The 14,260-nt window shown below is 46.7% G+C and overlaps 1 protein-coding gene across 7 annotated transcripts in view; it reads left to right on the top strand.

Moving 5' to 3' along the window:
• Positions 1-4,893: 4,893 nt before the first annotated feature.
• The window catches only part of LOC102938945 (putative lysosomal acid lipase/cholesteryl ester hydrolase), a 144,104-nt gene continuing 134,737 nt past the window's right edge, over positions 4,894-14,260 (top strand). For 3 of the 7 annotated variants that reach the window (XR_005226294.2, XR_006292534.1, XM_037905547.2), the window contains exons 1-3: positions 5,003-5,316; positions 8,005-8,116; positions 10,620-10,740. Coding sequence is in view for 3 of the 7 variants with exons in the window: in XM_037905547.2 (XP_037761475.1) it covers positions 8,006-8,116; positions 10,620-10,740 (232 nt within the window). In the remaining 4 variants the exon portion in view is untranslated. Of the gene's footprint in view, positions 5,317-8,004; positions 8,117-10,619; positions 10,741-14,260 lie in introns of all 7 variants that reach the window. The other 4 variants (XR_005226291.2, XR_006292533.1, XM_037905544.2 and 1 more) reach the window with 3 other exon arrangements.

Below are 14,260 nucleotides of genomic sequence, written 5' to 3'. Positions count from 1 at the left end.
TCCTTTTCCATAGCCTCTTTGATTTTCAGCAGCTTCACTGTTGAAATTGGGAGACTGAATGCATTAACATGATGGTGTATATCTTGTTCCCCTTTCTCCAACTCACTGATACTGGGTTTCTGCGCCCTGCTCAGGATGTCAAGTAACACCAGTAATCATCTTGGATAATCTGATCTCTACCTGGTAGTACTGGAGATACATCAACATGTGCTGCAATGTCTTTGAAGAAGTAAGAAGGGACTTGGCCATGGTTGTCTGTAGCGCATTATGTCCTGATTTCACTTTTACTTGGTGGCCATATGTGTATTAATGGAACTCAGCTCTATGTACATTAATGGAGAAAGGGCCATTTGTCCCCAGGATCACTATGGACATTAATGGTGTGGAGGTTGCTACAGTTATCCTGGGAGACCTGGGTTATCCTCTGCTTCCCTGAATAATGAAGACATTCACAGGCTGCTTGGACAAAAGGAAGAAACTTAACTATCTCTCTCAGTAGGAGAAGGGTAGTGGAGCATGCATTTGGCCGGTTGAAAGGAAGGTGTTTCTGTTTGCGGTCAGGACTGGGGGTCAGTGCCCATGGCTAGAGCCTGGAGCTAGCGGCATGTGCTGTGCGGCCGGAGCCAGGGGTTGGAGCCTGCTGCCATATGGCTGGAGCTGTGGGTCGGCGCTTGGTGGTGGGCACTGGCCCCATGTGGCCAGAGCCTGGAGCTGGGTGCTGGAGCCTGGGGCCGCATGGCCAGAGCTGGGGGTCAGCACCTGCTGGTGCTTGTTGCTGCGTGGCCGGGGTTGGCCCCCACTGCCTTGCGGCTGAGGATCAGCACCAGGGGCTGGGGCCGTACAGCCAAAGTTGGGGGTAGGCACCTGAATCCCTGCAGCTGGAGGCTAGGGCCATGCACTGGAACTAGGGGTTGGTGTCCAAAGCCCCATGGTTAGAAACAACTGACATGTGGCTGGGGCTGGGGCCTGGCACTTGGGGCCAGTGCCTCCTGCTGCACAGACAGAGCCCAGGACTGAAATCAGCGGCCAGCACCTGCCACTGCGTGCTGGAACCAGGGGCTGGAGCCCGAAGCCCAGCCACTGGACGCCAGGGCCATGTGGCTGGAGCCGGGGATCAGCACCTGCCGGGGCGGCACGGCCAGGCTCCCGAAGTCCTGCTGCTGGAGCCTGCTGCCCAACTACCATAGGGCTGAAGCCTGAGCTCCCCTGGCCCCCCCGGTGGGTTGAGAACTCACCTTGCTCCTGCAGTGTTGCACCCCACCTGTTTCCAGAGGTGGTGCAGAGCAGCACATCCAGGAGGGGGAGGGAGCAATGTTCTCCCCCCCACTTCCCCATCACCGCCCAGGAGGCTGTTGTGGCTGCACAAAAAACCCCTGGTGGCCACATGCAAGAAATGCTGCACTAGAGAATCTGCCTCTGGGTGGGACCTGGGCTGCATTGCTGCACTGCAGGAATCAGGCTGGCTTTCTACTTGGCTGGCATCAGGGTCCTGAGTACCAAAGAGATCCCGGCTCTTAGGGGACAGCAGGCTTCACAACCTCCCTGGATTGGGTGGCTGTATAGTGCAAAATTCTGTCCAGTTCCTCAAAAAATGGCTAGGTTGTGTGTCTCCTATCTGATTCTCTCTCCCTCGTCTTCCCTGGTTTTAATATTATCTGGCACTGCTCAGAATCCTGGACATCTGCTTTGCAATGTCCACAAACAGATCTTAATTCTGGAGGCTGGCCACAAGAGCTTCTAGCACTGTCGCTTCACCCCAGATGGCGATGAGATCCATCTCAGCATGGCTCCAGGCGGCTGTGTGAGGCATGTTGTTGTGGGGCTTCTGGAGTAGCATTTCAGCCACACTGATACGTGGGAACCCAGGAGCAAATGGGCAAAATCTGGCCCTCCTCCAGCTTTAAAATGGCGGGGGGTGGGAGGAGGGATGTCTCGGCCAGGGCTGGCTCTACAGTTTTTGCCGCCCCAAGCAGTGAAAAAAACTGCCGCCGTGGATGGCAAAAAGGAGAAGCTGCCGCCGAATTGCTGCCGCCGAGGAAACACTGCCGCCCCTTTCTAACTGCCGCCCCAAGCACCTGCTTGGAACGCTGGTGCCTGGAGCCAGCCCTGATCTTGGCAACATGACACCAGAGCAGGGGCGGGCACACAGGTAAACAGGCAGACCAATAACGGTCACCTGCAAAGCAGCGTGGGATAGTGATTGGAGGTATACCAAAGTGATGTGCAGCAGGATTGCGTGCACACAAACAGACCCAACTAATTCAATTTGTAGCAAACAGTCCACTTGGCAAGAGGACTCCAGAGTTTGCAATAAATGTAGAGTTAAATGTAGTGTGTTGTGGTGATTGCATTGTATGTACAAATGTGTTTTCAAACCAGATTAACTTGATTTAAACCCCTTGTGTAGGCAAACCCTAAGTATCTATTTACATTTACACCTGTATTATGCACAAGATTCAGGTCAAGCTTGTGCAGGCTTAAGTGCAGTCACCTGGCTCCTAAAACTGAGGTTGTAGCAGTAGGTGCAAGCTGGTTGCAACCTCCCGCTGTTGGGGGAGTACGTGTTGCTAGGTGTGTAGGAGGTTTGACCATGTCTGATGATGTATACTCTGATCCAGCACCTCCCTTCGGCAACTTTCACTGCAGGACTCCCACGTAATCCTTGATGGAAAGCCTCAAAAGAAGATAGTGGCTGTGCAACTGCCTACATCCTTTAGGATGGATCCCCTTGGGTGTAATCTAAACATCCCTAGGACAGGGTTGTTGCATCTGAGTCACAGTCATTAAGCTAAGTGTGGGCGCAAGAATAATACTTAGCAATTATAGTGCTTCATACTTGTGAAGTGCTGTGCAACATTAATTCTTTCTCACAAATTATCAGCTCTTCAGGGCATGGATTTATATGTTCAGCACATTAACTCATTATAAAGTTCTGTGTAGGCTGCTCGCACCTGTAATTAATAGGTGAGCAGAGAACGTGCCAATATCTTTATGTTCTGTGGTTTGTCAGTGGTTCTCAACCGGGGTACACGTATGCAGAGGTTTTCCAGGGGGTACATCAACTCAGCTAGATATTTGCTTAGTTAACAACAGGCTACATAAAAAGCACTAGTGAAGTCAGTACAAACTAAAATTTCTTACAGACAAATTGAGAAGTAAGCAATTTTTCAGTCATAGTGTGCTGTGCCACTTTTGTATGTTTGTCTGATTAAGTAAGCAAGTACTGTAGTTTTTAAGGGAGGTGAAACCTGGGGTATGCAAGACAAATCAGACTCCTGAAAGGGCTACAGCAATCTGGAATGGTCAAGAACCACTGGTCTAAGTTATACAGGTAGTCAGGCTAGATGATCACAGTGGTGCCTTCTAGCCTTGGAATCTATGAAAAATCATTACTCCCTGTTTGTCATCTGCACTTGTTTCACACCTTAAATTGCGCTAAATTAAACTAAACTAGGCAGAGACTGTCTTTCTGGGAAGTGCTCAGTGTATTTTGGGGTGCCATAAAATAGTAAATTTGGGCAAAGGAGGGTTGGCATGCGAGGGGCATGTTGGTTTGGAGGGAAGTGCTCTGGGTGTGTGTTAGGAGAGGATATGGTTTTTGCACATGTGGAGCAGTATTGCAGGGCTGAAGTGGGATTTTGTGTGTGTGTGGGGAGGGTGTTGGGCTGCTGGGGGATGGGATTGGGGGATGCAGTGTGTGTGTGGGGGGGTGTTGGGCTGCAGGGAGATGGGATTGGGGATGCAGTGTGTGTGTGGGGGGGTGTTGGGCTGCAGGGAGATGGGATTGGGGATGCAGTGTGTGGGGGGGTGTTGGGCTGCCGGGGGATGGGATGGAGGAATGTAGTGTGTGTGTGTGTGGGGGGGTGTTGGGCTGCAGGGAGATGGGACGGAGGAATGTAGTGTGTGTGTGTGTGGGGGGGTGTTGGGCTGCAGGGGGATGGGATGGGGGGATGCAGTGTGTGTGTGGGAGGGTGTTGGGCTGCAGGGGGATGGGATTGGTGGGTGCAGTGTGTGTGTGTGGGAGAGTGTTGGGCTGCAGGGGGATGGGATTGGTGGGTGCAGTGTGTGTGTGTGGGAGGGTGTTGGGCTGCAGGGGGATGGGATTGGTGGGTGCAGTGTGTGTGTGTGGGAGGGTGTTGGGCTGCAGGGGGATGGGATTGGTGGGTGTAGTGTGTGTGTGTGGGAGGGTGTTGGGCTGCAGGGGGATGGGATTGGTGGGTGCAGTGTGTGTGTGTGGGAGAGTGTTGGGCTGCAGGGGGATGGGATTGGTGGGTGCAGTGTGTGTGTGTGTGGGAGGGTGTTGGGCTGCAGGGGGATGGGATTGGTGGGTGCAGTGTGTGTGTGTGGGAGGGTGTTGGGCTGCAGGGGGATGGGATTGGTGGGTGTAGTGTGTGTGTGTGGGAGGGTGTTGGGCTGCAGGGGGATGGGATTGGTGGGTGCAGTGTGTGTGTGGGGGGGACTGGGCTGCAGGGGGATGGGATTGGTGGGTGCAGTGTGTGTGTGTGGGAGGGTGTTGGGCTGCAGGGGGATGGGATTGGTGGGTACAGTGTGTGTGTGTGTGGGAGGGTGTTGGGCTGCAGGGGGATGGGATTGGTGGGTGCAGTGTGTGTGTGTGTGGGAGGGTGTTGGGCTGCAGGGGGATGGGATTGGTGGGTGCAGTGTGTGTGTGTGTGGGAGGGTGTTGGGCTGCAGGGGGATGGGATTGGTGGGTGCAGTGTGTATGTGTGGGAGGGTGTTGGGCTGCAGGGGGATGGGATTGGTGGGTGCAGTGTGTATGTGTGGGAGGGTGTTGGGCTGCAGGGGGATGGGATTGGTGGGTGCAGTGTGTGTGTGTGTGGGAGGGTGTTGGGCTGCAGGGGGATGGGATTGGTGGGTGCAGTGTGTGTGTGGGGGGGATTGGGCTGCGGGGGGATGGGATTGGTGGGTGCAGTGTGTGTGTGTGGGGGGGTGTTGTTGGGCGGCAGAGGGATGGAATTACTTTGGCAGTCGTGGCCGGAGCAAGGTTGTTGTTACTGCCCCTGTCCCTGCAGCAGCCTCCACTCTCGCCTTCAGCCCAACCGGCCTCCGCCGCCCAGGCCCAAGGCCGAGCTGGACGGGGCGGGGAGAGAGGGAGGCAGGCGGGGCGACCCCTGCTCCCGAAGCCGCTGATTGGCGCCGCGGCGTGGTCTGAGGAGGCCGGCAGGGTTGGGCGGTGCTAGCGAAGCGTCCCCCGTCCCGTCTGCCGCGCGCAGCAGCCCCGCCGTCAGCAGCAGCCGCGCGGCCCCTTGCGAGTCCCCGGCAGCCCGGCCGGCGCGCTCCGCGGCAGCCTCCGCTCAGGTCAGTGCGGCCGCTGCCTGGCTCCACCCGCGCGCCCTCCCTGCACATCTGCCCCGGCGGCGGCCGGCCGGCCGGAGCGGGGCGGGGCAGGACGGACCTTTTCCCCGCGCCGGCAGCAGGGCCCGGGCGGTGACGCTGGCAAGAGACTTGGCGGGTGGCAGGGCGCTGGGATCCGCGTTCGTAGGGCGCCGTGACGCCTGGAGCTGACTCCCCCGGGGGAACCAGCGCCGGCCCCTGCCGTTTTTTTAATGCCTAGCTCTAGTTGTGCCCTCGCTTCCCGAGGGCCGGGGCGCTCGACGCGGCTTCCTGTTCCTCTGTGCTGTGTCGTAGGATTGTTGTTTAGATGTTTGTACCGCACCTAGCACGCTGGGGGCCTGAACTATGTCTGATCCTCTACCTCAAGTGCTACCCCAGGGCGAATAATAAATTAATACTGATAGCGGACAGCATGCCTCCTCTTTGGGGCACAGTTGTGTGGCTTCCCCCTCCTCTCGAAAGTACTTAAATGGGCCCCCCTTATTGTAGGTATTTATCCCCATTTTATAGATGAGGGAACTGGATGCACAGCCGGGTTTGGGGTGGAGGCTGACAGCACGTGACCCCCACCCCCATGTAATAACCTTGTGACCCCTGAGGGGTCCCGACCCCCAGTTTGACAACCCCTGCTTTAGAGATGCCATGAATATTGCTAAATCGCTGACTCTTGAATGTGTTGCGGTGAATTCTGTCTTGACTCTTGTATGTAGTATTGCTGTAGCTGTGTTGGTCCTAGGAGATTAGAAAGACAAGGTAGGTAATTTTATTGCACCAGCTTCTGTTGGTGAGAGAGAAAAGCTTTTGAGTTTACACAGAGCTCTTCAGCTCTGGGAAGAGTGTGTCAGCTAAAGGGAACAAACTGTTTAGCGTGACCGGTTTCAGAGTAGCAGCTGTGTTAGTCTCTATCTGCAAAAAGAAAAGGAGTACTTGTGGCACTTTAGAGACTAACAAATTTATTTGAGCGTAAGCTTTCGTGGGCTACAGGCCACTTCATCAAATGCATGCAGTGGAAAATACAGAAGGACGATTTTATATACACAGAGAACATGAAACAATGGGTGTTATCATACACCCAATAATATTGTCCTACTGTATTTTCCACTGCATGCATCCGATGAAGTGGGCTGTAGCCCACTAAAGCTTATGCTCAAATAAATTCGTTAGTGTCTAAGGTGCCACAAGTACTCCTGTTCTGTTTAGCATGAGTAGTTAACAGATTTCAAGATGAACAGTCCCATGAAATGTGTTAACAGTTATATTAAACAGTCTGTTCCACATTGTATTTAGCTGTGACACTCTAAATTTCCCAGACCAGAAGAAGAATTCTGGGAAGCTCGAAAGCTTTTCTCTCACCAACAGAAGTTGGTCCAATAAAATATATTACCTCAGTCACCTTGATTCCTTCTTGTCAATGAAGTTATTGTTGTGGGAGGCACTTAGGCTGTTTTCAGAGTAGCAGTCGTGTTAGTCTGTATCCGCAAAAAGAACAGGAGTACTTGTGGCACATTAGAGACTAACAGATTTATTTGAGCATAAGCTTTCGTGGGGATCCTTCTCAAAAGGTTTTTATATGTTATATGCTGCCCATGGGAAAAATAACATGAGTCAGTTGGAAGGGGAAAAAATAAAGTTTATAAACCATTAACGGCCACCATTTTTTTTTTTTTTTTTTTTTTTTAGTAATAAAAATATCTGGTCACATCAGTGGCCCCTGAGCCTTTTGGTCCTTTACCTCCTCTGAGAAGTGCTTATGAGGTGTAAAGGGGAAAGGGAAAGAAAGGTTTTTAACAGTGGCAGGAGCTGCTGTTTCCTTGTTAAAGACATTCCGTGAGTACATTTCTCCCTCCCCTCCCCAAAGTCTGTTTTTTGAGTACTTGTGGCACCTTAGAGACTAACCAATTTATTTGAGCATAAGCTTTCGCGAGCTACAGCTCATGAGCTTATGCTCAAATAAATTGGTTAGTCTCTAAGGTGCCACAAGTACTCCTTTTCTTTTTGCGAATACAGACTAACACGGCTGTTACTCTGAAACCTGTTTTTGAGTGTTTGTTTTTTTGTTAAGCTTAATAGCATCGGATGCTGTGAGATGGGTAAGTCAGGGCTGGATATAACTGTAGGTGAATAGCATTGTGAATATTACTAATGTGAGATGGTTATACTTCTGTGGGCAGTTTGCACAAGAAAACTGTAGTGATTTTCTTAGTTATTTTATAAGAGCAAATCCAGGGAAGTACATGCACAGCTTAATACAGTTGGCCCAGATTTCTCCATTCTTTGTTTAATATTGATGTGCTGTTATAAAGGTTTTTGTTTCTGGTCCACTACATCACCATTTGAGAAAATGTTGATTTTTGGAAGGGAAGAATATTTGATTTATTTGTATTAAATCCACTGGAAGTCTTCATGAAAACAAATAATGCTGCAGAAAAGTTTCTCAATTATAGTAGACGGTGAATCTTTGTATATTACTCCTTTCCCCCTTTCCTCCCCCAGCCAATTTATTTCTTCTGTAGAAGAAGCCATACAACTTAACCTCAGGGTCTCGCTTTTTTTTTCTTTTGCAGCATAAATCTTTTTTTCTTTCTTATACAGTGTAGTTTTTGCAAAGCCTTATTTTCTTACACAAATAAATAAAGAAATGTATTTCTACAGAATGAAGATGTGGCTCTTTATAATTGTGGCATGTGTGATCCAAGGAATTGTAAGTTCAGAAGCATTTGTCAGAAGAAGAAGAAATGTGGATCCTGAAACATCTATGAATATTGTAAGTTATATATTGTAAAATTCATTCAATAGCTACCATTTAAAAAAATTGTTGATTGTCATCTGTTACCATATGGTTACTATATATAGTGAATAACTCTAGTTATCTTAGATATTGTAGTATGTTTACTGTGGGAAAATGCTGACTTCTGAAAATGATTACTTTAACTGTGGAAGGGTGTTTTGCCTATTTAAACTTTAATGAATCATGCTCTTGTTGTAGGTCTGAAATAAAGAACAGAGGGAAAGTGCCTAACCTAGTTTTTTAAATTGCTTAACCTGTTTACACGCCTGACAGTAAGCAGGAATCTTGTCAGCGACATTCTGTTTCCATCTCCCTCCTTGCTTGCAAATTGAAAAAAGCTGTGGATTGATTGTGGGTCTGGGTGTGCATGTGAGAAAGATGTAGAGGAAGTAACATATATAAATAATATATATCTCTGGCCTGTATGCTGTCTCATGTCTTATATAAAAGGGTAAATAACACTCTCACTTTCTGCACATCAGTCATGATTTTATAGACTTCTTTCATATTCCCCCTTGGTCATTTCTTTTTCCAAGATGAACAGTACCAACCTTTTAAATCTCTCCTCATATGGAAGCTGTTCCCCACCCATAGTAATTTTTGTGTCCCTTCTGTGTACCTTTTCCAATTCTAATATTTTTTCTTGAGATGGGGTGACCAGAACTGCACGCAGTATTCAAGGTGTAGGCATACCATGGATTTATATAGTGGCATTGTGATAATGTTATGTCGTCTTATCTGTCCCTTTTTTAATGTTTCCTAACATTGTTATCATCTTTGACTGCTGCTGCACATTGAGCAGTTGTTTTCAGAGAACTATCCACAATGACTCCAAGATCTTTCTTGAGTGATAACAGCTAATTTTAGACCCCATCATTTTGTATGTATAGTTGGGATTAAGTTTTCTAATGTGCATTACTTTGCATTTATCAACATTGAATTTCATCTGCCATTTTGTTGCCCAATTTCCCAGTTTTGTGAGATCATCTTGTAACTCTTGGTAGTTAGGTCCAAAGCCGATTATCTTGAGTAATTTTGTGTCATCTGTAAATTCTGCTACCCCACTGTTTACACCTTTTTCCAGATCATACTCTGTGGCCCTGCCTCCACTCTAGTTAAAACTGCTAGAAGGAACCGTACTTATTAAAACCACTTGTTCCTAGTAAGGTTTTCCTGACAATTGCTTTGCTTCCCCTTTGCTTTCACTCTTGTTGCTTTTCCCTCTTTCTGTCCTTGGGTAAGGACTTGCTGTTAATTACTTGTGATCTTATCGGCACCTTTGCCACTCCTCTCATTTTCCCCACACTCTTTGTTACCTTCCCTTGTTGCATCACATCTGAAACTAGCTTATAAACTCTTTGGGGAAGAGAGAATTTGCCTTTTCCATACAACACCTAGCATATTTTTGAGCACTTTAAAAAAAAAATAGTAACTAGAGTTATTGCCAGTAGGATCATGCAGTGTACTGGTTAGGCATTTACACATCTTCTAAATGATTCTGCTTAAGAGTTTTTTTTTTTTTTAAAGGTTTGTGAACTAACTCACTTGCAAGTGATGGAATAGAAGGGAGTTTTTCGAAGAGATGGTGTTTAGTAGTCCTATTTTATAGCATTAGTGTCGGACATTAAAAGCCATAACCCATGTATCTGAACAGTGTGCAAAACTTTCCTGTTCTTGCTGCAATGGTTAAGTCATAATATAAATGACTTTATTGAAGCCACTGTTATACAACATTTTGTTTCAAACCTGCTGTATTGTGGGTCATTTAGATGATGTATTTAAGTTGATAGGATTCCATGAGTGATAAATAGGAGTAAGGATCATGCCTCTAATATTTGAAATGTTTTAAAAATCTTGCCCTTTAGAAGACAGATGCATCCCCTCACTTGCCACTGATAGCACAATTTTTGGTGACATCACTTGTCTGTCATTGACAGATGTTTGCTCTTTTCAGTGAGCATTGTCTGTCTGTCCTTCTCTCTGTCACTTCAGTCTTTCCCTTCTTTATCCTGTTGTCCCAATCTTCTTTCCCCTGCCCCTTTTCCAGCACTCGTCTCCTCTGGTTAGTGGCAAACTAGATGACCCATGTGTCTTCTCTGTAGTGGAGACATAGACTACCAGCTTTAGCCTGGGATACGAACTAGAATCTGGAGCGCTCTCTCTGTAGGGCTTGGACATTGAGACAGATTTCAAAGGCACCAAGAATTGTTAGTGCCGAACTCCTATTGAAAGTCAGTGGGAGTTGGGTGCCTAATTCTCGTTGGTGACTAAAACACGTGCGGTAGAGAACACATCGTCACCTAGTAACAAACCTTTCCCTGATGGTCTCTCTCTACCGCGTACCAGACATAGCCACAGCAATGGAGACATCACACTTCTATATTGTTGTCTGTGGAAAGACTTCCAAGCACTGTACAGACATTAATGAATTAAAAATGTCAAAAGTTTCAATTAAAAGCTTTTGTTTTTCTTTTTGCAGAGTGAAATTGTTACCTACAGAGGCTACCCTAATGAGGAGCATGAAGTGGTGACTGAAGATGGATATATCCTTAGCATTAACAGAATTCCTCATGGGAAGAAAAGCCATGGGAGGAAGAAGGGTAAGATTTACTTCTACCTGAAGAAAGGGAAGGCTTGAAAAAGATCACTTTGATTTAGAGAGTGCTAGCTCTTGTAATAAACCTGACCAGGATAAAATGTTGGTAACCTATGTGGTTTACAATTACTTACAAAGGAAAATAACAGTGCGGATTATGTTAGAGTGGTTAGATTATTGGGGGGGGGTGGGATTTCCCCCAAAATTCAGAATTTGTAAGTGGTTTGTATTTTGCAGGATCTCAGACACTTTTTTTGTGTGTGTGTTGAAATTTTACGTTTACTGAAAAAACTCATTTTATGATAAGAGAAATGGTAACTTTTTTTAAAGTAAGAATGTATTAAAGTCTGTCTGTTGCGAAAATATCATTTTTTAAACTTTTTTTGGTTTTAAAAACTTTGACTAACACTAAAGGTAGGGGCAGGTCCTATTCCTCTTCTGTTGAAAAACAAACCAGAAAGACACTTCCCCTCCCCCAACAAAACACAAACAAAATCCCAATGCTCTTCTGATTTCTGCCTGGAAATAGGAATTAGACTAAGTTGATTTGATTTTAGATTCTAGCATGCTATTCTCCTTGTCGTTGTAAGAAACTATAAAGCAAAGTAATAATTACTATAGCACCATATTGTACATAGCTATTTACAGTACATAAAATATTGTAATAATAAAAAAAATCTTGTTTCTAAAGAAATTGGATATTTTAAGCTGTACTGCACCCAAGCCAAGACAGAGGGCCAAGTGGATGTTGTTGCTTATTGCCTCGCGAGAAGTGGTTGCCTTTCAGAAGTGTTTGACAGGGAAGGAGAATGACTAGCATATACTAAGGAGGAGGATGTCCAAGCCGTAAAGAGTGGCATGAAAGAAGGCACAAAATTAGGAGAGGGGAAATCAAAAGAGGAGACAAAGGGAGTTTTCAGAAGAGAAGCTTGGGATAAGTGTAGATAGTGGGAGTGTGTATAGGAGGGAATGAGGCCAAAGGTACTGGCAAGACCTAAGTTATAGAATGTTTTGAAAATAAGACTAAAATGGATGTGGAAGAAGAGAAGCATGTGCAGGAAACAGTCTTAGATCTGCTATACTATTATGCTGTGGAAACTAGTATGCTTGTAGATCTGAATAACATTGGATGAATTCGGCCAGAATCAAATTATGTTTAATGTCCTTTGGGGTAAATTCTGCCCTCTGAGGCATGCATGCATCTATCATTTATTTCAGTGGGAGTTGTATGCTTATATCTGAGGGTAGAGTCTGAACCCATGGAGTTTAAAAAGGTGAAGATGTGTGATGCATACATATGTATCTTATGGAAGGGGGAAAAAGCAAATATCCTATAATTGCAGGTGTGAACAAATACTATGGCAAAAGACCCTCTTCTACCAAAGGCAAAAAAATCTGTCTGTCCTTAATGGTTGATTTGATCTCTCTGAAGCACGTTTGCCCTAACTACTATCTCAAAGAGCATACAGGCAGACAGTTTGGTGCACAAGGCAAGCTAGTCAGTTTGGCTAGTTTTATATTTGTGCTTAAAAAATCCTGAGAAATCCACAAAGTGAAGATAAAAGAAAAGGAGTACTTGTGGTACCTTAGAGACTAACCAATTTATTTGAGCATGAGCTTTCGTGAGCTACAGCTCACTTCATCGGATGCATACTGTGGAAACTGCAGAAGACATTATATACACAGAGACCATGAAACAATACCTCCTCCCACCCCACTCTCCTGCTGGTAATAGCTTATCTAAAGTGATCATCAAGTTGGGCCATTTCCAGCACAAATCCAGGTTTTTCCACCCTCCGCCCCCCCCCCCCCCCCCCCCCCCACAAACTCACTCTCCTGCTGGTAATAGCCCATCCAAAGTGACCACTCTCTTCACAATGTGCATGATAATCAAGGTGGGCCATTTCCAGCACAAATCCAGGTTTTCTCACCCCCCCACCCCCATACACACACAAACTCACTCTCCTGCTGGTAATAGCTCATCCAAACTGACCACTCTCCCCACAATGTGCATGACAATCAAGGTGGGCCATTTCCAGCATAAATCCAAGTTTAACCAGAACGTCTGTGGGGGGTAGGAAAAAACAAGGGGAAATAGGCTACCTTGCATAATGACTTAGCCACTCCCAGTCTCTATTTAAGCCTAAATTAATAGTATCCAATTTGCAAATGAATTCCAATTCAGCAGTTTCTCGCTGGAGTCTGGATTTGAAGTTTTTTTGTTGTAAGATAGCGACCTTCATGTCTGATTGCGTGACCAGAGAGATTGAAGTGTTCTCCGACTGGTTTATGAATAATTCTTGACATCTGATTTGTGTCCATTTACTCTTTTACGTAGAGACTGTCCAGTTTGACCAATGTACATGGCAGAGGGGCATTGCTGGCACATGATGGCATATAACACATTGGTGGATGTGCAGGTGAACGAGCCTCTGATAGTGTGGCTGATGTTATTAGGCCCTGGGATGGTGTCCCCTGAATAGATATGTGGGCACAGTTGGCAACGGGCTTTGTTGCAGGGATAGGTTCCTGGGTTAGTGGTTCTGTTGTGTGGTATGTGGTTGCTGGTGAGTATTTGCTTCAGGTTGGGGGGCTGTCTGTAGGCAAGGACTGGCCTGTCTCCCAAGATTTGTGAGAGTGTTGGGTCATCCTTCAGGATAGGTTGTAGATCCTTAATAATGCGTTGGAGTGGTTTTAGTTGGGGGCTGAAGATGACGGCTAGTGGCGTTCTGTTATTTTCTTTGTTAGGCCTGTCCTGTAGTAGGTGACTTCTGGGAACTCTTCTGGCTCTATCAATCTGTTTCTTCACTTCCGCAGGTGGGTATTGTAGTTGTAAGAATGCTTGATAGACATCTTGTAGATGTTTGTCTCTGTCTGAGGGGTTGGAGCAAATGCGGTTGTATCGCAGAGCTTGGCTGTAGACGATGGATCGTGTGGTGTGGTCAGGGTGAAAGCTGGAGGCATGTAGGTAGGAATAGCTGTCAGTAGGTTTCCGGTATAGGGAGGTGTTTATATGACCATTGTTTATTAGCACTGTAGTGTCCAGCAGGTGGATCTCTTGTGTGGACTGGACCAGGCTGAGGTTGATGGTGGGATGGAAATTGTTGAAATCATGGTGGAATTCCTCAAGGGCTTCTTTTCCATGGGTCCAGATGATGAAGATGTCATCAGTATAGCGCAAGTAGAGTAGGGGCGTTAGGGGACAAGAGCTGAGGAAGCGTTGTTCTAAATCAGCCATAAAAATGTTGGCATACTGTGGGGCCATGCGGGTACCCATAGCAGTGCTGCTGATCTGAAGATATACATTGTCCCCAAATGTAAAATAGTTATGGGTAAGGACAAAGTCACAAAGTTCAGCCACCAGGTTAGCCGTGACATTATCAGGGATAGTGTTTTAGATTTAGAACAACTGTGCCCACATATCTATTCAGGGGACACCATCCCAGGGCCTAATAACATCAGCCACACTATCAGAGGCTCGTTCACCTGCACATTCACCAATGTGATATATGCCATCATGTGCC

Source organism: Chelonia mydas, chromosome 7 (genome assembly GCF_015237465.2).
Source record: "Chelonia mydas isolate rCheMyd1 chromosome 7, rCheMyd1.pri.v2, whole genome shotgun sequence".
In the NCBI taxonomy this organism is placed as follows: domain Eukaryota; kingdom Metazoa; phylum Chordata; order Testudines; family Cheloniidae; genus Chelonia; species Chelonia mydas.
Note: the sequence above shows the minus strand (reverse complement) of the source record. Positions and strands in the feature narration are given on the sequence as shown.